At 31.1% G+C, this 27,140-nt stretch overlaps 3 protein-coding genes across 3 annotated transcripts; 1 reads left to right on the top strand and 2 right to left on the bottom strand.

The window, feature by feature from the left end:
• Window positions 1-2,448: 2,448 nt before the first annotated feature.
• LOC127801614 (acetylajmalan esterase-like) lies at window positions 2,449-4,541 on the bottom strand. Its single transcript, XM_052336885.1, has 5 exons — window positions 4,120-4,541; window positions 3,720-3,932; window positions 3,452-3,603; window positions 3,052-3,325; window positions 2,449-2,899 (listed from the first exon to the last, which is right to left on the bottom strand). The coding sequence occupies exons 1-5, from the start codon at window positions 4,388-4,390 to the stop codon at window positions 2,685-2,687; spliced, it is 1,125 nt and encodes a 374-aa protein (XP_052192845.1). The 5' UTR covers window positions 4,391-4,541; the 3' UTR covers window positions 2,449-2,684.
• An 8,075-nt stretch (window positions 4,542-12,616) lies between these two features.
• LOC127801616 (acetylajmalan esterase-like) lies at window positions 12,617-25,278 on the top strand. The gene is made up of 5 exons (XM_052336887.1): window positions 12,617-12,772; window positions 12,880-13,133; window positions 15,632-15,738; window positions 24,672-24,809; window positions 24,965-25,278. The coding sequence occupies exons 2-5, from the start codon at window positions 13,108-13,110 to the stop codon at window positions 25,126-25,128; spliced, it is 435 nt and encodes a 144-aa protein (XP_052192847.1). The 5' UTR covers window positions 12,617-12,772; window positions 12,880-13,107; the 3' UTR covers window positions 25,129-25,278.
• LOC127801615 (acetylajmalan esterase-like) lies at window positions 15,957-18,025 on the bottom strand. The gene is made up of 5 exons (XM_052336886.1): window positions 17,606-18,025; window positions 17,207-17,419; window positions 16,942-17,093; window positions 16,538-16,811; window positions 15,957-16,397 (listed from the first exon to the last, which is right to left on the bottom strand). Exons 1-5 carry the CDS (start codon window positions 17,874-17,876, stop codon window positions 16,183-16,185), a joined length of 1,125 nt encoding a protein of 374 aa, XP_052192846.1. The 5' UTR covers window positions 17,877-18,025; the 3' UTR covers window positions 15,957-16,182.
• Window positions 25,279-27,140: the final 1,862 nt, after the last annotated feature.

The raw sequence follows: 27,140 nt of genomic DNA, 5'->3' as shown, positions 1-27,140 counted from the left end.
TATTTTCTCCAGCATCTCTAAATACTCCAAAATATCCTCAAATAATTTAATTAATTACCCTTAATTTCCTATTTTCTCAAACAACTTAAATTATTATTTTCTCTTAATTCCCCAAATATTCCTTAATGGCTTCAAACTTCAAAATTAATAATCAATATTTATCTTCAAATTTTGAGACATTACATTTAGTGTGCAATGAATAGACAAATAATCAAATCATTTTGTATAAAGAACTGTATTTGTAAAGCATTACCCTCCCTGATTGCCAGTGCTTCTGCTATTCTATTCCTATAAATTTCTTAGATATGCCTCAGAGAGTGGCGGAACATGTACAATTATCCACTGTACTAAGTCCAATTTCTTTAATGTTTCTTGGCTTCCACAATATCCAAAGACTTCCAGAATCTCAAGTTTGATGCTCTACAGCAGACCCTCTTATTGATAATTTGTTGATCTGGTCCTGAATTCCAAACAATGAGCTATGACTCTAATGCATATCAAGTCATCTGTCATGTTGATCCTTTCAAATTTAATCTGTTCCTTACTGTCTGTATTCTTCAGCAGATCAAGGCAATTAGAAAAGAAGTTTCCAAGGTTGCGTTATCAAACCTACTGCCTTGTGATCTTTCCACAAAGCATTGAAGCCCTATGCTTGTGAGCTCTTATGGACATAGCCAGAGAGGAGAAAGAGTCCCATCATTTCGGAGATACCCTGATCAAAATTAGTGCTACGACAACACAACTACTATGCCCTCAACTACTTGCTCTGAGGTTGCATACTAGATTGGCTCCATGTCACTATCTAGCTCCCTACGGTCTCTCCTTTCAGGGATTGAACTTCCTACTACATCTTTCCAAGTGTCTGCAACATGAGGTGACATGTGAATCTCTAGAAGCGCTCCCTTCAGGCCCAAGCTCTCCGTGATATCTCTCCAAGTACCTACTTCATGAGGTGTCTGCGGCATATGGATTTCATAGTCTCTCCTGTCAAGGAGCAAGACTCAAGGAAGCTCATAATTCATTATCAGCTAGACTGACATGTATTTGTCATTGAAGACCCTCACAATGGGCGATTGTGCTTTCTATAATGGATGGTTGTGGCACTTCCATGGCTCAGCAAATGGAACTCTTCACCTGAGTGCTCAACTCAACATGTGGAATCTGCCCCCTGCAAGGGGAAAATCTCAAGTTAATGTTGCCTCGGCCATACCATGTTGTACTGCAGAAGCTGATTGTTGATCTCCGATATATAGATGGCTTCAGTGAACTATGCAACAGAAACATCCTCTTGTCTCCATTAAAGGCTACATAATATAACATCTCACTAGAGAAGTCAACTTCATGTTCCAAAAATATACACCAACCCATCACCATTTTCATGAAAGATCATATGCTACAAATTTCCTTTGCAACATATTGAGCCCTTATTCCACTACTTAGGATCAACTACATGAATTCTAACCTCTTAGTAATTTCAATCTATAGTCTTATCTTTTATAAGACTTTTATAAGTCAAATACCTATGAGCCTCTCAATAGTCACTCTTTTTGCTAGATATTTGTTTTCACTAGTTCAATTGCATATGATATATATAAGATTGGTTTTTTAGCTTACTGGAGATGTGAAGTTGGCAATATGAATGTGAAAATTGACAATTACCTTAAGTGATCTAATATGATATCCAATTTGCTATCATTTAGCTTTCTATCTTGAAACCATAATCCAAATCATCATGCATCGGCTAACTATCATCAACAGAAATGAAAAGAAAGGATGAAGTGTTGATTTTATGTGATTCAAAATGTGTTTAAATATTTTATCAGAATATTGGCATGTTGTTTCATGATTTTGAAATGCATATTATATTTGTTTTAATATAATCATATGTCTCATTATATTTGTTGTTAATATATAATGCATATTATTAATTGTTGTGGGCTGTTGAGTTTTATTATGGGCTGAGCCCATATCCTTTCATGATGTTTCCCTTGATGGCCCAAGCCCATTTTCTGGTCCGTTTGGTGCTGATATATAAGGGCTTCCAAATGCCCTAAAATCCAGCACATTCTGATATTTTGTCTTGTGCTCTCTCTCTGGAAAAAAAAACCCTAAGTCGGCAATTCTTGAAGCGAGACACTTTTCGTGAATCCTTCGTTTTGATCTCTGTTTCAATCTAATCTCTGCAACTTATCTGGAATGAAGACCCCTTTTTTCTTTTTATTTACTGTGCTTCAATGAGCTAGAATTTATCTTAATCTCTGCAGTTTTTTATTTACTGTGCTTCAAACTGCAGTTATTTATTTAGATGACTTTCTTTTAACTTACTGTTTTGTTGATATGTAGATGACTTTCTTTTCCTTAGAAATTCTCATCTCTTGATTCTAATCTCCAACCAACCTTATCCCTAGTCTTGTCCATAACATAAGTAATAAGCATTTAGACTTTGAATCCTCATCTTTTTATTCTTGATATTCCAGATAATTCAAATTCTTCAACAACATTTTACAGTCAAATTCTCGAACTATATCCTAACCACATTATTGAACTTAATCTAAGAGAAGACCAAACTAAAGCACTACAATGAAACAGAACTTAATCTAAGACATGACCAACTAAACACTACAATGAAAAAGAACTTAAATCTACTTTGAAAAGAAAAAGAACTCAATCTAAAGACAAAACAACTAAATCCTACAATGAAGCTGCGGGAAGATCTTTTGGAGAAGCCTTTCAGCCATGATCCGATATGCCTGTTGTGTAGAGTGAATCCCATCCCAGCTGATATACTGATTTGGATTTGAGCAAACTGAAACATCTTGTCCACACATTTTATTGAGATTGAAATTATAGTTTCCTCCAGTTCCACAACAAGACTTCTGTGTTGACATTGGATCGAATCCTATACGAAACAAATTTAGAAAAAAAAGGTTAGCATGTACAATTGAATAGTTCTTACTTCTCAGCCAAAAAGAAAGAAAAGAAAAAAATAAGATACTCTTCCTACTTGAATTAGTATAAGTTAATTTCCTTTGTCTCTAGTTATTGACTTACCAAGTGCAACAACATTCTTGAGAAGCCACTTGTATGTGTGGTAGTAGTCACCATACACAATAACCACATTGGGGAATTCTTTCTTCAGCTCTTTGATGGTTTCCCGTAGAAGATTATTGTGATAGCTTGCAAAACTGTTTAGTTGCTTGAGACAGTGATTTCCATCGTAGGCTGCAGTCGCGTTGGTCTCAAATGCAGTTAGGTAAATTGGAAGGCAACCTATTGGAAAGTTACCGGGGACAACAACTCTAACAGCTCCATAGCTTATGACTCCCTATAACCACATTGCAGAATTATAATTAGAATCGATGATAGGTAATTATTTCAAATATCAAAACTCAAAAGAAAATATAATAAACTTGAAAAGTAAGGGAAAAAGAAAAAACTTAAAAATACTTACTCTTACGGCTCTGGCTATTTCTTGGACAACCTCAGGCACCAAATCAGTCGTTACTTGCTCAATACTCTTGCCTTGAAGCAAAGCATAGTTGTAATCGTTCCCTCCTATCTCTCCAACCATGAATAGGGAGTCTTTAAGTTTCTCCAAACAATCTATGAGTGAGAAAATAAGTAAATAAATAATTAAAAACATGTATATAACAGTTTAAAAGATTGATTTAATAACAGAACAAAGTTTATTTATGTTTAAATGAAATTGCATCACCAACCTCTTTCTGTGTGGCAAGTAGAATTAAAATGGGAAAACATCCAATTAAGTTGCACGTTAAGAGAGCTTGTAGTTACTGGAGACACAATCTTTTTGCTAGCCAAATTCTCTACTGGTAATGCAGTAGATCCAGCAACAGCAAAGTTCACCCCATGTCTGAAGTCAGCTTCATCATTCTTGTAGGGGTTGAGAAGTGGGAGTCCAGCCGCCTCGGCTGAGAAATAAAAAAGATTAACATTTAATATAATTAGTTAATGCAAAGAATCAATGTTGTATTATTGTTGCCAATCATACTCAAGAATTCTAGCACTATTTAATCAAAAACAATCTCTCTCTTTCACACACACACAGAGAAAGAGAGATATGCAAGTCAATGAACTGAGAAGTTATATATTACGTACTGATATAATCAATCATCAGGCGACCGTTGGAGCAACGACCCGTTGCGCTATTGAAGAAAGTTTCACCATATGGAAGTTTGGCAAAGGGAGTGGCAGCCCCGATGGGCTCACGAATCAAGTTACCAGTGTCAGAGATGGAATCTCCAAGCTGATAAATCTGGTCGAAGTGACAAATCTTGAGGTGGTGGGCATTGCATGGATGGGAAAGGAGGAAGAAGAAGAAGGAGCAAAGGGGTAGAAGTAGGGGAAAAAGCATTCGCTTGGCAGCCATTAGTTAATTGTTGTAGACAACTGGACTCACAGAAAATACGTGTAATTGTGTGTTCGTAGTTAGTGATTGATGATGGACAAAGGAATGCGCTGTAGGGCAGTGTATATATAGGAAGCGATGAGACAAACAAATGTTAAACCCAGTAGAATATGGTTTTAGATTGCACAATCCAAACAGAATTTGGTTTCTAAATCCATTTATAAGATAAGATTTGTTTGAAGAGATCTGTCCAGATTTGAATACAATGTCAATACCATTCCAAAATCCAACACAAATAGGACGCGTTGGTTTTGGCAGCAGTGAGACATTTACCTTTTGTTCTAATTTTCAAATTTATCAGTCTACTTTTTGTTTCATATTCTAACGCTGTTCAAAAGATGTATTCACTACTCATTAATAATTATGTAGTTATTATTATTATTATTGTTGTAATTTTTTATACTTTTATAATATTTGTTTATTAAATAAATTCCAAATAAGTGAAGAAGATTCCAAAAATTTTCATTATTTTAATGTATTGTGTTACCAAGCCTCGTAAATAAATTACTATGCTTACAGGATTTGAATTCATAACATCTCACATTTATTGTAAAATCAATTTAACACTAATCTTTATATAAATATTTAGGGTAAATCATACCCAAGGTCACCAAATTTTGAGGGTGTTTGCGAAGTAGTCATTATACTTCAATTCTTTGCAAAGTAATCACATAAATTTGAAATATTTTGCAATATAGTCACTAAATTGATTTTTCGGCAAGCCCCTCGCCAAAGTTGGTAACGTGGCGCTAATATAGCACTTATATAATAAATAATAAAAGTCACGTGCTAATTGTACAATAACAACCAATGAAAATCCGTTACGTATCACTAACCTAAATCCTCATAAAACCATTTCCCTTCCCCCTATCTCTTTCATTTCTCCTTCTCGTCGACAACTTCTACCTCTTTCTAGTGATCGCCTGTCACGGTCGCACCCGCCATCATTACAGTCGTCGTTGTTCACCTCCAACCCAACCGTTGACGCCTCCATCTCCTTCTCTCTCGCTTGCTCTTGTTCTCTGGGTCTTCTTAATCTCGCCCACCACTTCTTTCATGTCGTTATTCGTCATTCGTCGTTCGCAACTGTTACAATCGTCATTTGTCTCTGTCGCTCTAGTTGTTGCTGCCATAATATATATATATATATATATATTACATATATGAACCCAAATATTAAATAATAAAATAAAATTTTCTTTATTTAAATTAAATTAAATATTTTTTCTATAATCAAATCAAACAATAAAATTATGATTTTGTTAGGTTAAACTATCATTTTGTTCACTTTTATATATAATTTTTGACCTTTTAATTCAAGTAATACAAATAAATAATAACATAAACTAAAAACATATTATACAAAACCATCTAGACTAAATTAAATATATTTTGCAACTTTTAAGAGCATAGTTTGGGTTATTATTTAAAAAAAATCATTTTTAAGTTTTAAAATAAAAATCAAACAGTAAATTATAATATTATAATATTTATTTTTAATAAAAAGACATATTCATATATTCATTACAATATAATTATATTTCTTCTCTTTTATCATTCATAGAAAACATAAAATTTTATGTATTTTGTAATTATTTTATGTATAAATAATTAAATATATTTTTATGTTATTATTTATTTGAATTAAAAGATCAAAAATTATGTGTAGAGATAAACAAAATTATAGTTCAACCCAACTAAATTATAATTTTATTGTAATATATATATATATATATATATTTGATGGTGGCTACAACAGCGATTGAGGGGTCGACAACGACTACAATGATCGCAAACGATGGGGATTACTGGCTATGCCCGGCCCGACGAGCTCTTGGCCATAATGGGGACCTTCTGGCTGTGGCAAATCTACCCTGCTTGATGCATTGGCAGTATGAATGTGAAAATTGACAATTATCTTAATTGATCTAATAACCTGATTTCCAAGTTGCTATCATTTAGCTTTCTATCTTGAAACCATAACCCAAATCATCATGCATCGGCTAACCATCATCAACAGAAATAAAAAGAAAGAATAAAGCATAGTGCAATAAGGTGAAATTTATTATTAGGTTCACTATATAGGTCAAAGGATCGATTATGGACTTCGGCTATTTAGGCAGATGCCCATTTCAAGTAAATAAAGAATTTTGTTAACAAGTAAATATTCGTTAAAGTGTATTTAATACATTTTAGTTTTAACGTTTAAATATTTTTATAATAATAACTATTTACATTTATTATTAATTACTAAAAATATTTAAATATTAAAAAATAAAATATATTAAATACATCTTACAACGCTATTAACAAAGAATAATGCTATTTTGCCCGAATTAGTTGACGTATAAGATGACTAAAGATATTAAAAGACAAAAATATCATCATCTTGAAATTGTTGCTCTAAATAAAAGTCGGGCGGACTTCATCATCGATGAAGCCCGCCCGAATTGAACGGGCGGACTTCAACGCCCAACAGTGGGCGGGCTGCTGGGCGAATGAAATCTGCCCGCATAGCAGCAAGTGGACTTCAACTTAGATAAAGTCTGCCAGCTGCTATGCGGGCAGACTTCATTCAAAAGCCGCGGACTTCAATTTGATTATATTTTATACTAGTGCATCACCCGTGCGATGCATGAATATCACAAGAAAAAATATAATCGTTAAACCAGAAGTTACATAATTCAGTAGTTATAATAAATAAAAATCATAATAAAGAAGTAGAAAATAAACAAAATAATTATGTTACAATCGTGAGAAATGAACAAACATACAACAACACATATGTGTGTATTTAACAACAGATTGTATCCAACGTATATAATATTCGTGACTTGTTAGAGTGGGGTTAACATCTACCATTTCTAACACAATATTTTCACTTTGATACATGAAACACTAAAAATGTGGCATATTTTATTCTGAATTCTCAGTAGTAAAGTAGTTGATTACTCAATATAAATGATGATTTCTCGATCCGTTTTATTAATTATTTGATTGAAGATGTTTTTCGTTCGTTATTATTTCAATATTATGCATGTTATTAAATTATAGCTAAATTATGATAAATTCTTTAGCAATACATTGAAAAGAATAATTTGTGCAGTGAAAGAAAAATGCAGGTAAGAATGTACTTAGGAATGTTAGACACCCACTATAAATTAGTGGACTAAAAAAAATATACAAATAAATAGAAGTGAAAGAACATGAAAAATGAGCAAATACATAAGTGTGAATCAGTAAAAAAAAAGAAAAAAACTACATAATAAAAGAAAACAAAAAACATGTAGATCAAACAAATTGCCTAGATATAAACCCAACAACAACCAAAATATTTAGAAATAAAAAATCAGCAAACCAAGTTTACCTTGCATAAGAAATTATAACAAAAGTCAATAAATAAAATTCAATAGCAATTAACAAAACAATCTCAAAAGTTTTATAGGAATAGGTTATAATAAAAAAAAAAATTATAATCCGAAACCAATCAAATAAACTTTTTTCAGTTATTCTCCTTCTTGATCATCGATTGAATTTTCTTAGTTGCATTAGTCAACAAATCGCCAAATAGAGTCTTTTTGGTAAAACACCTTTCATAGTTTTTCAATGTATTTATAACTCATGACCCGACTTCAACGACGTAATAAGCTCATCATTAGATGAAAAAATCTAGAATATAATGTCATTAATTAGTATTTACATCATACATATTAGGAACCTCCAAACTTATTTTACAAATATAAACATTAAATTATGAAAATTGATGAAGCACATTTTTCTTCTTAATTTTAGTATTTTCAATATTTCAATAAAGATCAGACTCTTGCTGTTGAGAAAGATGGGCATAACACGTTAGAACATATTTTAGCACATAGTCATTCTTAACACATTGCAAACCTTAAACACTATACTAACATGACTTGTTTCTAGCATACACGTGCACTTAGAGATCAAATTAGGGTTAATTACCAACTTCATCACATTAAAAACTTCACTACGTTTGCAAATAAAGTTAAAAAATAAAATTATAACATTTAAGTTATATATAAAATTATAATATTTAAAATTATAAAAAATAAATTTAAATTAATTAAGCTATATATAAAATAAAGATAATTTAAATAATCAATTAATTATATAAATGATAATAATCAAATTTTCAAAATTGATTATCCATATACGACTTCACATATTTCTCATGTCAATCAATTACCACATTTAAGATAGGTCAAAATTTTAAGAAAACAACAAAAAAAATAATGTTAGAAAATAAAATTATAACATTTAGTTATATATAAAATTATAACATTTAAAATTATAAAAAAAAATAAATTTAAATTAATTAAACTATATATAAAATAAAGATAATTTAAATAAATAATTAATTACATAAATGATAATAATCAAATTTTTAAAATTGATTATTCATACATGACTTCACATATTCCTCCTGACAATCAATTACCACATTCAAAACATGTCAAATTTTAAAAAATCAACAAAAAAAAGGTTAAAAAATAAAATTATAACATTTAAGTTATATATAAAATTATAAAAAATAAATTTAAATTAATTAAATTATATATAAAAAATAAAGATAATTTAAATAATCAATTAATTATATAAATTATATTAATCAAAATTTCAAAATTGATTATCTATACATGATTTCACATCTTCTTCCTAACAATTAATTATCACGATCAAGATATGTCAAAAATTTTAGAAAGCAATAAAAAAAAAAGTTAAAAAATAACTATTAATTGAAAAACTTAATGTTATGACGACTTCTAAAAAATTAAACTGTTAGACAAAATCTGTTTACATTGACATGACTTTAAATATTGATTATCTATACATGTTGGCAATCAATTATCACATTCAAGTCAGGTCAAATTTTTTAGAAAGTAACAAAAAAAAAGTTAAAAAATAAAATTATAATATTTAAGCTATATATAAAATTATAACATTTAAACTTATAAAAAAATAAATTTAAATTAATTAAACTATATAAATAAAAAAATAAAAATAATTTAAATAATCAATTAATTATATAAATGATAATAATCAAAATTTTAAAATTAATTATCCATATATGACTTTACATATTTCTCTTGCTGACAATAAAAATATAAAACATAATAAATTTTTTAAAAGAAATATGAGAACATATGATAAATATAAATAGCCTATACAAAATATTAATTTTGTCAAAATAACTTAAACGACTTATCTAAAAAAATAAATTTAAATTAATTAAATGATATATATAAAGTAAAAATATTTTAAATAATTAATTAATTATATAAATTATAATAATCAAATTTTCAAAATTAATTATCTATACATGATTTCACATCTTCTCCCTCACAATTAATTACCACATTTAAGATAGGTCAAATTTTTTTGAAAGTAACAAAAAAAATAAAGTTAAAAAATAACTATTAATTGAAAAACTTAATGCTAGGACGATTTTCAAAAAATTAAGGCTGTATTTTTTTTACTTTTCAATTTTTAGTTTTGAGTTTTGAATTCATTTTCAGTTTTCTATTTTGGTAGTCTGTTTTTAGAAAATTGGAAACGCGTTCTTTATGTCATTTTGAAAAACTATTTTTCAAAACAAAAAATTAGAAAACGCATTCTCTTTAAAATTTTGAAAATAATTTTTTAATGATATTTTATTCAATAAATTTAATTATTCAGTAAATTAAAAATATTTAATGTTTATAAATTATTAAAAAAATATCTACATTTTAAAGTTAATGAATTTTGTAATTTGAGTTTTGAATTTGTTTTTGTCGAAAACACTCAAAACAACTTTTTGTTATTTTGAGTTTTCTTTACAATTTTTTTTTGTTTTCAAAAATGCATTTTTAAAAATAGTAAAGAGAACGTGTTTTGATTATTTTAAAAAATTGAAAACTAAAAATAACTTGAAAACAGTAAAGAGAACGCAGCCTAAGTTGTTACACAAAACTTGTTCACAACAAACCAGAAATATGATTAAAATTAATTGATTGAAAATCAAAAGCACGATTAAACTAATTAAATAAATGATAATAATCAATTAACTTATATATAAAATTATAACATTTAAAATTTAAAAAAATTAAATTAAATTAATTAAACTATAAAATTATATAAAACTATAACATTTAAAATTATAATAAAATAAATTAAAATTAATTAAACTATATATAAAATAAAGATAATTTAAATAATTAATTAATTATATAAATTATAATAATCAAATTTTTAAAATTAATTATCCATACATGACTTCACAAATTTTTCCTACCAATCAATTACCACATTCAAGACGATCAAATTTTTAAGAAAGTAATAAAAAAATAAAGTTAAAAAAATAAAATTATAACATTTAAAATTTTAAAAAATAAATTTAAATTAATTAAACTATATATAAAATAAAAATAATTTAAATAATTAATTAATTATATAAATGACAATAATAAATTTTTGAAATTGATTATCCATACATACTTTACATATTCCTCTTGATAATCAATTACCACATTCAAGACATGTCAATTTTTAAGAAAGCAATAAAAAAAATAAAGTTAAAAAATAAAATTATAATATTTAAATTATATATAAAATTATAACATTTAAAATTATAAAAAAATTAAATTAATTAAACTATATATAAAAATAAAAATAATTTAAATAATCAATTAATTATATAAATTATAATAATTAAAATTTCAAAATTAATTATCCATATATGACTTCACATATTTCTGCTGTCAATAATTAAAATATAAAACATAATAAATTTTTTAAAAAAAATATGACAACATATGATAAATATAAATAGCCTATACAAAATATTAATTTTGTCAAAATAACTTAAACGACTTATTTAAAATAATTAATTTTTGCCTAAATAACTAATTTAACATAACCTACCAACTAATTATTTTTTAAAAATAATTAATAACATAAACATATATAAAATTTGTACTTTTTTTGCATGATTTTGAAACTAATTAAGGGTTTTAGAGTAAGTAGTGGTGGTTTTATTGAGAGGGAATGAGAGATAAATTATGAAAAATAAAATAAAAAATTAAATTTAGTTTTAAAAAAATTTTACTTGGCAGTCAATATTCGATGGTAATACTTGATATCTCAAAATTTCTCTCGATTTAAAAAAGTTTTATTTTTCTGTAATTTATTTTAATTAAAATTTTATATTAATATTTAAAAATTAATAATATAGATTATATCTTGTCTCTTCATATACCATGCTTACACATTCTCCAAACACTTTTTAGCTAAAAAACATTATCTACATATTCCAAGAACTACATATTTTTCACAAATCTAGGTTTAATTAATGATTTACGAAAATTCTATTTTGGATAAGAAAAAAAATAAACAAAACATAATAAAATATCAAAATAGAAACTGAAAATGGGCGAGAAAATAATTTGGCGGCTGTTTTGTTATAATATATATATAGATATAGATTATAATTATAATTTTAATTTAAGTTAATTTTCATATTATAATTTTAATTATTTTTTATTTTAATTTTTATAACAGTGTGCTTGGTGGACTTTATCTTAGATGAAGTCCATCGAATCTTGGCCGAGCGGGTTTCATTCCGTTTGGTCATTCCGCGTGTCAATCGTTCGAGCACTATAGCACGGCCCATTAACAAAACCGCAAGTAAAATATTAATTTAAATGTAAAACTGTTAATTTCCCTGGCGATCCCTCTGTTTCTTGCAGGAATAATGCTACTTTGCCCGAATTAGTTGACGTATAGGATGACTAAAAGTATTAAAAGACAAAAATATCCTCACATTGAAACTGCTGCTCTAAATAAAAGTTGGACGGACTTCATCATCGATAAAGCCCGCCCAAACTGAACGGGCGAACTTCAACTAGTAACGAGCAGCGAGCAGGCTGCTGAAGTCCGCCCGCCCAGTAGCGAGCGGGCTGCTGGGTGGATGAAATTCACCCGCATAGCAGCAGACGGACTTCATTCAAAATGAAGTCCGCCGCTGCGGACTTCAATTTGATTATATTTTATATTTTAATTTTAATTTAAGTTAATTTTTATATTATAATTTTAATTATTTTTTATTTTAATTTTAATAACATTGTGCTTGGCGGACTTTATTTTAGATTCGAATCTTGACTGAGCGGGTTTCATTCCGTTCGGTCATTTCGTACATCAACTGTTCGGGCATTGTTGCACATTTGCCTCCAAAAATGCCTCTCCCTCCCTTCTTCTTCTTCTTCTAGGGTTCGAGGCTCTCGACGATCGATCGGGCTCCGGCGCCAATTGACGGGCTTACAGTTTTGGCATCATCATCATGTAAATAACTTCTTGTTAATTTATTCCTTGCTTACAATCTTCAAATAGTTACTGATGGCTTCATCTTTTTGTTTTTCTTTTTCCTTTTACGCATCTGTTTCTTGCAGATTTGCCTTTGCGATTGATTGATTGCTTGCTGCGAATGGGTCAAAGACCGAAGAATAGTCGCTATCTTTCTTCTTCATGCTTATGGGGGAGAGAGAATCTTGAATCCCAATACATACAGTCCACCGCGCCTTGTGGCGGAGAGAGAATCCTGAATCCCCAATTCGTCTCGTCCTATTCGATGCTTCTTCATGCTTATGGCGGAGAGAGAATCTTGAATCCCAACATATATGGTCCACCGCGCCTTACAATACAGGTCAGTCGCTATCTTCCCCAGTTTCATGCAAAGTTTCCCCAATTCTATCGTGTTAATTTGTTGCTTTGATGTAAAAGATTAATAACGTATGTAGGAATCGGGACTATTGTCCCCTATTGTTCTCTCTGTTTCTTCCTACTTTCTGTCAGTTTCTCCCTCATTTCTGTCTGATTCTCCCTACTATTTTGTCTGTTTCTCCCTCAATTCTTCATATTTCTCCCTCATTTCCAATTCTATTTTCAAAGAAAACATTAGTTAGGACTAGAGTCCTAATAATTGGTGTCAGGTATCTGGACTTAGCCTAGGGTTTGTTATGGAATTTGGAAGAAATCGGGGCAGAGAGAATAGAAAGGGAGGGAGAAATCAGAAGAATCAAGAATGGAGGGAGAATTCAGAGGGAACAGAGGGCGAGAGAGAATTTGAGAGGGAAAGAATATGTTATTACCGAACAATAATTCCCATCCTCCAGACTTAGCATATTTATAGGCTCCTATCTTTCAGTTTCAGTGTTTAACTGAAAGGTACAATCATGAATAGCAGAAATAGAGTACAATACTGCAATTGCATTACTACTACAATTACTAATATGTTCCTAGGGTCTCGGCCCCAAGAAATTACAGCAACTGGGTACTATTTCTTCATCCAACCTCTGCTTGCTCCTACTCTTTTTCTTCATCTAGTCCTTCCATATATAATAATTGTCTTTTGCACTGGTGTCCTGGACTATATTTTTCTCCACATCTATAGCGTAATCCTAACTGTCTCCTTTGCTCCACAATAGAAAATTTGATCGAATTAGGGTTAGTATAAGCCCTAGGCTTCAAATTTTCCTTATAGTCCTGAGGTTGCAGTCCAGGAATTTTCTTCCAACTCCTAACTGATCAAAGGATGACTTTCTGTTAGGATCTTGTGCTTTTTGAAAATTGCTTCTAATGCAAGCTCCTGTAACCTTGCCTTCTCAGCAGCCTGCTTAACAGTTGCAGGCTGCATCATTTTGACAGTTGGCCTTAGTTCATCCTTGGGGCCACTGATGAAAATGGAAACAAGGTACTGCTCTGTTAAAGCAGGTTGTGAAGTCAACATCAAGGACCTTAATTCTTCAAACCGGACCTGACACTCCATCACTAATCTGTCCTGTTTTAGTTTATTAAATTCTTCAATCACATTGGTCATTGACTTCTCTCCCAATTGGTCACACATAGATCCTCCACAAACTCAGTCCAATTAGCCTCAGATCTCCTCATCTTGATCCAACCTTGATACCACAAGTCAGCCCTATCATTGAGATAGCCTGTTGCAAGGTTGATCTTCTATCCTTCTACTATATTATAATATTGAAAAAGCCTCTCGCACATGCGGATTCACAATCTCAGTTTTGATCCTTCAAAAAGTGGTGTCTCCAACCCTGGCAATGGGCATATAAGGAGAGGTTTGAGAAGAACCTCTTACCTGGATTGCTGGCTCCAAAACCGGTAAATCCTCAGCTTCTTGCATTCTGGAAACTTGAGGAAGAATTCCATCGCCAGATAGGATTGGATCGGCAGTGGATCTAGGTGGAAAATCCACTGGTAAGCTAAATTGAGGCAATTTCGACAGGATGTTAAAAATGCTGTTCATCCTTTGGCCCAAATTATCAGGAGTTTCTCTGTTTTTATCAAGCTCTCTCTGCACACTTTCTCTGGTTGCAGTGCTTTCTTCTCTGCCGCAATTAACTTCTTCTTGAATCTGCCTCAATCCAAGTACCATTGCCTCCATTCTTGCCTCAAGTTGCTTCATTCATGTACCTTCTGCCATCACCAATGCTCGCCTCAAACTTTGACTCCAGTTCATTGCTAAGATCTCCTGACTCACAACCGGGAATCAACCTGGCTCTGATACCAAATGTCAGGTATCTGGACTTAGCCTAGGTTTTGTCAGGGAATTCGGAAGAGATTGGGGGAGAGAGAGAATTTGAGAGGGAAAGAATCTGTTATTACTCAACAAAACTTCCCATCCTCTAGACTTAGCCTATTTAGAGGCTCCTATCTTTCAGTTTCAGTGTTTAACTGAAAGGTACAATCATGAATAGCAGTAATAGAGTACAATAAAACAATTGCATTACTACTACAATTACTAATATGTCGCTGGGGTTGTGACAGTTGGGTATATGGATTTTAGCTCGCAAAAGATCATCTCTATTTATACATGAATGTTGCTTTAAGTAGGATTGTGTAGGATCATGATTCACGATCCTTTAAGAGCATATTAAAAAAATCTTGCATGCGATCTGGAATTCTTCCATGGAAATGGGTGATTGAGATTTTTATAGTTTATGGATATGATTCTTCCTTTTTGGCACTTGCAGATTGACAGCCACAACTCAATTGGCACATCATGATCTGGTGTTTGTCCCTCTTGATAATTTAATGTTTATATATATAGCATATGAAAATTCTTAAAATCATGTACAGATCTACATTCTCGAATTGCAGTTAATTGTATCTGCAAATTATGAGTAGGATTTGGTGTAACAGTAATGGCAATGGGAATCAAACTGAGATGGGCGATGGATCCGATGGGTCAACAAAGGTGGTAAAGGGTGGCTCAGAATTGCTTGAATATTCAGGTTTTGATTTTTGATAATTTTATCTTAATCTCTGGAATTTATCTGGAATGAAGACACCACTTTTCCTTTTATCTACTGTGCTTCAATCAGCTAGAATTTATCTTAATCTTTGCAGATTTTTGTTTACTGTGCTTCAATCTGCATTTTTTATTTGGATGACTTTCTTTGAACTTATTGTTTTGTTGATATGTAGATATAAACACACCATTTAAGGCAAAAGGCAAATTCGAATTTTATTATGAACATGAAAACAGAAATATTGTACAGTCAAATTCTTAAACTATATGCTAACTACATAATTGAACTTAATCTAAGAGAAGACCAACCTAAAACACTGCAATGAAAACTTAATCCAAGAAAAGACCAACTAAACAATACAATGAAAAAGAACTTAATCTACTTTGAAAAGAAAAAGAAAAAGAACTTAATCTAAAGGCAGAACAACTAAATGCTACAATGAAGCTGCGGGAAGATCTTTTGGAGAAGCCTTTCAGCCATGATCCGATATGCCTCTTGCGTAGAGTGAATCCCATCCCAGCTGATATATTGGTTTGGATTCAAGCAAGCTGAAACATCTTGTCCACACATTTTATTGAGATTGAAATTATAGTTTCCTCCAGTTCCACAACAAGACTTCTGTGTTGACATTGGGTCAAATCCTATATGAAACAAATTTAGTAAAAAAAGGTTAGTATGTACAATTAAAAACTTCTTACTTCTCAGCAAAAAAGAAAAAAAAAAAAAGATTCTATTCCTACTTAAATCAGTATAACTTATTTTCTTCTAGTTATTGACTTACCAAAAGCAACAGCATTCTTGAGAAGCCACTTGTATGTGTGGTAGTAGTCACCATACACAATAACCACATTGGGGAATTCTTTCTTCAGCTCTTTGATGGTTTCCCGTAGAAGATTATTGTGATAGCTTGCAAAACTGTTTAGGTTCTTGAGACAGTGATTTCCATCGTAGGCTGCAGTCGTGTTGGTCTCAAATGCAGTTAGGTAAATTGGAAGGCAACCTATTGGAAAGTTACCGGGGATGACAACTCTAACAGCTCCATAGCTTATGACTCTCTATAACCACATTGTAGAATTATAATTAGAATTGATGATAGGTAATTATTTCAAGTATTGAAACTCAAAAGAAAATATAATAAACTTGAAAATTAAGAGAAAAAGAAGAAAAAAACTTAAAAATACTTACTCTTACAGCTCTGGCTATTTCTTGGACAACCTCAGGCACCAAATCAGTCTTTACTTGCTCAATACTGTTGCCTTGAAGCAATGCATAGTTGTAATCGTTTCCTCCTATCTCTCCAACCATGAATAGGGAGTCTTTAAGCTTCTCCAAACAATCTGAGTGATAAAATAAGTAAATAAATAAATAAAAACATGTATATAATAGTTAAAAGATTGATTTAATAACATAACAAAATTTATTTATGTTTAAATGAAATTGCATCACCAACCTCTTTCTGTGTGGCAAGTGGAATTAAAATGGGAAAACATCCAATCAAGTTGCACGTTAAGAGAGCTTGTAGTTACTGGAGACACAATCTTCTTGCTAGCTAGATTCTCTACCGGTAATGCAGTAGAGCCAGCAACAGCAAAGTTCACCCCATGTCTGAAGTCAGCTTCAGCATTCTTGTAGGGGTTGAGAAGTGGGAGTCCAGCCGAAGCGGCTGAAAAGAAAAAATATTACACTTAATATAATTAGTCAGCGCAAAGAATTAATGTTATATTATTGTTGCCAATCATATCAAGAATTCGTGCAATATTTAATCAAAAACAATCATATACACACACAAACATATATAGGAAGAGAGAGAGATGTAAGTCAATGAATTAAAAAGTAATATATTACGTACCGATATAATCTATCATTAGTAGGCCGTTGGAGCAACGACCGGTTGCGCTACTGAAGAAGGTTTCACCATATGGAAGTTTGGCAAAGGGAGTGTTTGCCCCGATGGGCTCACGAATCAAGTTGCCAGTGTCAGAGATGGAATCTCCGAGCTGATAAATCTGGTCGAAGTGACATATCTTGAGGTGGTGGGCATTGCATGGATTGGAAAGGAGGAAGAAGAAGAGGGAGCAAAGGGGTAGGAGTAGGGAAAAAAGCATTCGCTTGGCAGCCATTAATTAATTGTTCTAGAGATCTCAACTCGCAGCAAGTACGTAATTGTACGCGATAGACACTTACACCTTCGTAGTTAGTGATTGATGGACAAAGGAATGTGCAGTAGGGCAGTGTATATATAGGGAGAGATGAGACAAACAAATACTAAACCCAGTAGAATATGGTTTTAGATTGCACAATCCAAACAGAATTTGGTTTCTAAATCCATTTATAAGATAAGCTTTGTTTGAAGAGATCTGTCCAGATTTGATTACAATATCAATAGGATTCCAAAATCCAAACAGAATTTGGTTTATAAATCCATTTATAAGATGAGATTTGTTTGAAGAGATCTGTCAAAATTTGATTACAATATCAATAGGATTCCAAAATCCAACCAAGGGTGTTAAAATCGTAAATCCGACATGTAAAATCGTAAAATCGAGTGCGATTCAACTTCAAAATTGTAAAATCATAAGGGTTTTTGGTGTAAAAAATCGTAAAATTGTACCCGTAAAATCGAGAATTTAACAACTATAAATCCAACACAAATAGGATACGTTGGTTTTGGTCTCACCATTTGGGTTGATTTATAAAGTTGTCTCAAACATCACGCTGCCATATATAACCTGATTTGGCAGTAGTGTGTCACTTACCTTTTTGTTCTCATTTTCAAATTTATTATTGTTGTTATTATATTATAATTTTTTTCTATTTTTATAATATTTGTTTATTTAATAAATTGACCAAATAAGGGAAGAAGATTCCAATTTTTTGTATTATTTTAATGTATTGTGTTTCGATGTCTTGTTAATAAAATGATTATTTAAAATACTCTTTGAATATTTTGTTTAAGAAAACAAAAATAAAACTAAAATTCAACATCCCAATTCAAGCATAAAATGATAAATACATTAACAAAATTAATGCTACCTTATTTGGTTTACTGACCTGAGTGAGAAACTCGGGAACTAAAATTGATGCTGCCTCTTTTGATTAACCTAAATGAAGACTCCAGGTTTGCCTATGATACCTTATTTGGTATCATTGGCAACTAAAATTGATTACCAATGAAAATAAATTTTTCTAAAAGACAACCCAGCAACAGAACTTTTAAGATCACCCAGCCTAGGACATGGTGAACAATCAGACTCCCTTGAATATCATGTCCGGCGTGCCTTAGCCACCATTTTGCTGTTTTCACCCAAAAAATAAATAAATAAACCTCTATTTATCTGGTGAAGACCCTCATTATCTTAAATTTTATGCTTTAACATTATTATTATTGAATATGAACTTCAGTGACTTGTAGTCTTTCCAATTGTTCTCCATATCCATGAACTCTCCAAATATATGGTAAAACAAGATACAAGCAAACAAAACAAAACAGAATACACAAGAAAGGAAGTTCAGGAAGAACAAAAAAATCTGATGCATTCTCACTGTTTCACAATTACCATCAAGCCTTACCCTGTATACGCTGCGTACTCTTTTGGCAGTACAGCTGAAGTTAACAGAAGTTTTAACATCAATACACAAACATGCATACCCTCTCAACAATATCTATTCATAAATTTAGTCCATTTTTAAACTATTCCAGCAAAGGGACAAATTAACATAATATAGTTGAGTGAACTTTGTATGATTTAATCGGTGGCATCTAAGCTTATGGTTTTTTTTATTTTTTTAATTAATTATGAAATAGAAAATAGAATAATAAAATTTGAAAATTAAAAAAAGAAGAAACCAAATTAGGCCCATCAAGAATTAGGCGGTATTAATGTAATTTTAATAATGTAATTTTAAAATTTATTAATCACCTTTCTATACAAAAAATTTTAAAAATTGTTCAAAATTTGGGAGCCGAAAGGCCACTAAGTTGAAACAAAAAATTGAGGGGTGAATTTGTAAAAACAAATCCATATATACATTGCGTTCTATTTTAAAAACGAAACCATATTATATTGAAATATGTGAAGTTGACTCACATATGAATTTCTTCAAACAAAGTTTAAAATTTGAAAACTTATCTTATAATTAGATTGAAAAACCAATTTATGTTGGATTATGGAATCCAAAACCATATTTTGGTGGGTATTTGTTTGTGTCATATCTTTAAAAATTAAGTTGAATTATGGAATCCAAAATCATATTTTGGTAGGTTTTTGGTTTGTGTCATATCTTTAAAAATGTCACAGTTGGGCTGTGACAACTTTTGTCCTTCTAATTCGATGTGAATTAGAAGGAGTCATTAGAGACCTGTAAGAAGAAAAGAGAAGGGATTGGAAGGGAAGGGAGAGTGAGAGGATAGAGAGTAAGGAGTAAAAGAGAGAGAATAGGAATCTAATTTTGAATAATTTGATTGATATCATTGCAGGAGACTGACATAGTTTATACTTTATATAGAGATCTCATAGGTGCTGCCACAACAAATCATCTCTCTAACAGACTATTTTGTCATATTCTAACCCCCATTACACTTTAACAGCCTAACAAACTACTAGCTCGAATTTGTAAAGCCTATAATTAATATTGGAAAGAAAATAGCCAAATTTACTTAATCTGTGCAGCAAAATTTTATCAAACTTTGGTCTTCCTCTTGTTTCGTGACAATGAATTATGTTAGATTATGGAATTCAAAATCCATATTTTGGTGGGTTTTTATTTGTGTCATATCTCTCTCTCTCTATTTATTCACTACTCTAATACACATTCATGCAATGATTAACTACGTACTATCTATAGTGTGTTAGTACTTGCAATTTTAGTTCTTTGCAATAACCAGTGTTCTAAAAATCGGGTTAGGCGCTAGGCGGCCGCTGGCCGCCCCAAAATTGCCTTAGTCGGGCCTCCTAGGTGCCGACCCGAGTAATCGACCGACTTGGGCACCTAGGCGGCCCAGGCGGCGCCTAGTCGGCCAGCACGCCTAAGGCTTTTTTCGACTTTAAATATCAACTTTTTAGGGCTTTTTTTGCTAAATCATAAATCGAACCTGTTAACGTCTCTCCCTCTTCACTCTCTTCTCACCTCAACGCTGCTGCCTCAACGCCACCAAGCTTCATTGATCCGCTAGTAGCTCACCGTTGTCGCTACGTCCAACTCCATCCTTGCCGCTAAGCTTCATCGTCACCGCCCTTGTCCTCGCCGTCGAGCTCCATCTCCGCCGCGGCAAGCTCCATGTCTATCGACTCGTAACCTATCTTTCTCCCTCTTTCTGTGGGTTGTGCGTTTGCTACGTTTCTGGTTTCTTTTTTATGTTTTTTATTTTTTATTTTATTTTATTTTATTTTCTATTTATATATAATTATTAGATTTATATTTAGTTTTTATTATTAATTATATATATTCTATAATATTTTCAAAAAATCTGCTGTTTGTTTATAGTATATTGATGTTTTTATTATTGATTATATTTTTGTTTTTATTATATTGTAAAACATAAATTATTTTGTTATTTTATTGTCTTAATTTGAATCATTTGATTATTTTACAGCCATGATATGTTTTTGTTATTTTGAATATTAAGTGAGGTTATTGCTTATATATAGGTTTCTATTGCAAGTTTCTTCAATTAAATTAAAAATGTCGGATGGGACTCGAAATACAGGAGCATCGTCTGATGCAACTTCGATTTTTAAAAGAAAGTTCAATGATATTGGATGGGAATATGAAATGTTATTTGATCTGAAGAATATGGATAAAGTTAAATATAAGTTGTGTGGTAAAGTTATGTCTGGCGGAGTTTACAGAATAAAAGAACACATAGGTTATATTTCTAGAAATGTTTCTGAATGTCCAAAATCTTCTCCAGATGATAAAGTCAAATGCAAGAATGTTATTGTCGAGGCAAAGAGTAAGAAGAAGAATAAGAATGAGGAAGATTTGATGAGATCTTCTGTTAATATTTCTGAATGGGGGATGATGAAGATGAATTGAAAGAGTTAGGTAGAAAAAAAACGTCCCATACTCTTGGCCCTATGGATAAGTTTGCGACATCCATCAGTCCTGAAACTTGTTTGACGAAAAAGCAGTAAAATATCAATGAAGTACTCTTTAAGGAAAAAACATAGACTGTTCGTGAGTATTGTGCTAGATGGGTGTATGAAGCTGGTATTCCTTTCAATGCTATAGATCATGATAGCTTCAAATTGTTTGTTGAGGCAGTTGGTCAATTTGGCCTGGGCTTCAAACCTTTAAGTCAATACTAGTTGAGAGAACCGTTGTTAAAAGGAGAAGTGGATAGAACTAAAGAATTACTAAAGAAGCATGAAAAAGAATGGGCACAGAATGGGTGCGCCATTATGACATATGCTTGGACAGACAGAAAAAAAAGGAGCATCATGAACCTATGTGTTAATTCTAATGCAGGTACTATTTTTTTGTCTTCCAGAGAGTCTTCAGATGAAGCACATACAAGTGAACTCATTTTTGAATATGTGGACAAGTGCATTGAACAAGTTGGCCCACAAAATATCATCCAAGTAGTAACAGACAATGCTGGCCACAATATGAGAGCGACAAAATTATTGAAATTGAAGAGGCCAAATATCTTTTGGACATCATGTGCTACTCACACTATTAATTTGATACTTGAAAGTATTGGAAAACTATCGAAGTTTAAAAAAGTCATTGATCAGGCCAAGAGTTTGACAATCTTCATTTATGCACACCATAAGACCTTGTCCTTAATGAGATCATTTACAAAGAAGAGGGATATTGTGAGACCGGGAGTCATTTGATTCGCTTCTTCTTTTCTTACTTTGTAAAGTTTGATGGAGAAAAAAGCTCAAATGAGGACAATGTTTACTAGCTCTGAATGAGATGAGTGCAAATGGTCAAAGACTGTTAAAGGGAAAGCAACATATGCTACTATGATGAGTATTACTTTTTGGAATGGTGTGAATTTATGCCTCAAGGTTTTTGCTTATTTGGTGAAGGTGCTTCGAATTATTGATGCAGATAAAAAGCCTTTTATGGGCTTTTTATATGGAGAGCTTAAGCATGCAAAAGAAGCTATTAAGGAGGCTCTAAATAATTTTGACAAGAACTATTAGCCTATTATAGAGATTATTGAAGTAAGGGTGAAAGATAGGCTAAATAGTCCACTACATTTTGCGATTTACCTTTTGAATCCCTATTACTTTTTTAAGGATATGGGTATAAAACTTGATCATGAAGTCATGGATGGATTTTTTAACCGTGTGGAGATGTTTTATGATGCCAATGGTGAATTGCAAGGTCATGTTGTAAATATTGAGTTGCCAAAATATACTCATAAAGAAGGAACTTTTGGAAAATCGTGGGCAACTTAAGGGTGTGAAGAAAATGATGATAATTATAATCCAGGTATAAAATTTATTTAATCATTTTCTTAGTTTCTATTGTGTATAAGTTTATTTACTTTATACTTGTTTGACCTATGTAGTTAAATGGTGGATAACTTATCGAAATCACACTCCAAACTTGCAACGAATGACAATAAGGATCCTCTCATTAACCAGTAGTTCGTCTGGTTGTGAAAGAAATTGGAGCACTTTTGAAAGAGTTAGTGTATACTTTAAAACGTTTTTAATACTTTAATTTCATTATTCCTATAATTTAAAGACTTAAAGTGATATTACTTTTATTTTATTTATGTAGATACATATGAAGAAAAGAAATAGACTGGATGTGCATCGATTGAATAATCTTGTCTATGTCTAATTTAATGCAAAACTGATGAACAAGCAAAAGAGGGAGAATGAAAGGAATCTTGATGTGCTACTTGCTAGTGGTGCCAGCAATGCACAAGGATGGATTGTTGAAGGAGGAGATGATGAAGAAATTGATCCTGGTACGGGGCTTACTTGGGAAGTGGTTGGTGAAGCATCTGGAGCAGATGAGATGCTTCAACCTCGAAGAAGTTCTAGGGTGAAAGAGCTTCATGAAGATGATTTCCAATCAGAAGAAGAAGAAGATGAGCAAGAGCTCAATGAATTTGATTTTGGTCTGATGAAGATCATGTATTAGAAGAATATGGAGAGAAAGAAGTCTAATTAGATAGTTAGATACTTAAATTCTTCAAGTATGGTTTATGTTGCATTATTGTTGCTTTTATCTTATTGAACCTAGAACTGATTTACAACAATTTGTTTTCTCATACTTAATTCTATATTTCACTTGTTATTCCATTATTGTTGTATTATTGGTTTATGTTGCATTATTAATGCTTTTCAACTTTGATTTAATTGAAAATAACATCAAATTACATCACAAAATTAAAAAAAAAAAACAGTTTTCCTAGGCCCCAGCCTGGCGCTAGTCGCCTGGCGCCTGACTAGCGCCTTTTAGAACACTGACAATAACAAATACTAATGGATGTCAAGCGACCTTTTTGTCTTGCTTATGACTATTTGTTCATTTTTCTTCCTTCTTTCTCTCTCATGCAATGCCCAACCCCTCAAAATGTGTCACTTTAACCAATTTTATCAACTCGGAGATTTATCTCCGGCAATTTGATTTGTGAGCCTATCAAGACTACCACTCATTTTATCAAACTTCCATTTGTGGAAACCTTCTTCAATAGCACAATTGGTTGTTCCAATGGTCTCTTCATGATCGATTATATCATTACATAATCTATAACTTTTCAATTTAATGAGTTCTTTCTCTCTCTTTATATATATATATATATATATATACACATGCACGCACACACACAATTGTTTTTAATTAAATAGTGCAAGAATTCTTAAGTATAGTTATTGACAATACTAATTTAACATCAGCTCTTTTTGTTGATTATTTATATTAAATATTAATCCTATTTTTTTCAGCCAAAGCGGTTGGGCTCTCACTTCTCAACCCCTATAAGAATATTAAGGCTAACTTCATACATGAAGTGAACTTTGCAGTTGCGGGCTCTACTGCATTATCAGTAGAGAGAATCTCGTCAAAAGAAGATTGTGTCTCCAGTAACTACAAGCTCTCTCAACGTATAACTTGATTGGATGTCTTCCTATTTTAATTTCACTTGTTACTCAGAAAAAAGTTGATGATACAAATTAATTTAAGTATTTTTTTAACTTATTATAGACATGTTTTTACTCATTTATTTATTTATTGATAGATTGTTTGAAAAGACTTGAAGACTCCCAATTCATGGTTGGAGAGATAAGAGAAAACAATTATAATTATGCGGTGCTTCAAGACAAGAGTATTGAACAAGTAAAGATTGATTTTGTGCCCAAGGTTGTACAAGAAATAGCTAAAATGGTAAGAATGAGTATTTAAAGTCTTTTTCTTTTCTCTTAATTTTCATGTTTATTATATATTTTTTAAATTTCATTTTAAATAATCATCTATTCTTATTATAATTCAACAATCTGGTTGTAGAGAGTTATACACTATAGAGCTACTAGAGTTGTTGTTCTTGGTAACTTTTCAATAGATTGCCTTTCAATTTACCTAATTGTATTAGAGTCTAATATCACTTCAGCCTATGATGAGAATTGTTGTCTCAAGTAACTAAATGATTTTGTAAAATATCACAATAATCTTTATCGATAAACCATTAAAGAGTTGAAAAGAGAATTTTTCTAACATGCTCATTGTGTACGTGGCCCGTTACCACGTATGAATGGGTTCTCATATGTGTGAAGATAAACAAAATCATAGTTCAACCCAATTAAGTTATAAATTTATTGTAATATATATATATATATATTTGATGGAGACAGCAATAACAGCGATTGAGGGGTCGACCACGAATGCAACAACTGCAAACGGTGGGAAACGGGAATAGCAATAGGAGACAAATTTTGTAAAGAATTGCAATATAGTGGCCATTTTGCAACCAACACCAAAATTTGGTGACCGGAAGGTATGATTTACCCTAAATATCGTATATGGAAACTAAACTTATGTCAAGTGCAATTTTTAACTAGCACGTGTATAGCCACTAGTAAAATATCTAACACTCAATAGTTATATTTTTTATGATATTTATGCATTATTATAAAAAATATATAATACATCAATACATAGTTGTTATAAATGAATATTCGAATAACATTTAAAAAAAAAAAAACAATATGATATGGGCTATTATAGAAAATCCGTCCCTAGCAAATCAAAGAAAATCAAGCATATAAGGTAACAACCACAATAACAGAGGAAATAAGAAATCATCCATCTATTTTTGTACTTCCTTCCATTTCATATTATTTTTTCTTAAATGACTATTTCACTCTAATTTAAGCATTAAAGAGACTTTCTATAAATTGTAACCCAACATGGTAGCTTTAGAATTATTGCCCTTGTGCGATCTCTGATTGTTCGTGTTATCGATTTCAACAAAAGAGATAAATCGTATTTGGAGATTTTGTTTTATTGCGTAGAGTAAGGAACCGAACTCATGACCTACTGGTGTGAATATTAACTTATTATAACCTGACTACTTGAGCTATGTCCAACCATCAGGGCAACTTTTTTTATATGTATGGTTGCAAGATCTAAGAGCAACTTTTAATTTAGATTATCAAATTCAAATATTCTCTTTCTTAAGGCATATTGTTGAGAATTTCAAAGTATATAAAAAATATTATATATAGAGTAAATTACATTTGTTAGTCTCTAAATGTTGCATTCTGTAACAAATTACTCATTATATTTTAATTTTTGCCACTATAGTTGTTAAACTGATTTTTGTTAAAATTTAGTTATTCTTTTGATTTTTGTTAACGGAAACTAGTATGACATATATTAATGTAAATTTTAAAATTACTTAATTATATACTTAAAAACACATCTTGTGACCTTTCAAAGTTTACATATAAATGTAAAGGATAATATTAATCATTGTCATTGGCACAATGGTTATGAGACGATAAATGTATATTATTTTTAAATAATGTATATTTATTATGAACTTGCTCGCGTCCGACGTGAGCATGTGAGGGGTGGGGCCACATCCCTCTTTGATTTTTTTCGTATCGAGCAAAGCTTATGTTTTCGACATAGATAACATAATAATTCGCTATTTATTATATCCTATTTTTATCATTCAAAAATTTAGTTGGTGCATCACATTTTAAAATTTTTAATTAATTAAAATTTGTAAATATTGAAACCAATATACAATAAATATATATTTTTAGAAAGCAACGTACGTCATTACCCCAAATTTAAATACCTTATTAGTCGTTCCATAGATAAATTCTCAAATTCTGATATAATTATAACATCATTTTATTTTACTTGATATACTTGAATTGTATTTTAAAATTATATTAAAATATTTTTGT

This window comes from Diospyros lotus, chromosome 5 (assembly GCF_014633365.1).
Source record: "Diospyros lotus cultivar Yz01 chromosome 5, ASM1463336v1, whole genome shotgun sequence".
In the NCBI taxonomy this organism is placed as follows: Eukaryota; Viridiplantae; Streptophyta; class Magnoliopsida; order Ericales; family Ebenaceae; genus Diospyros; species Diospyros lotus.
This window is presented reverse-complemented; position numbering and strand designations above follow the sequence as displayed.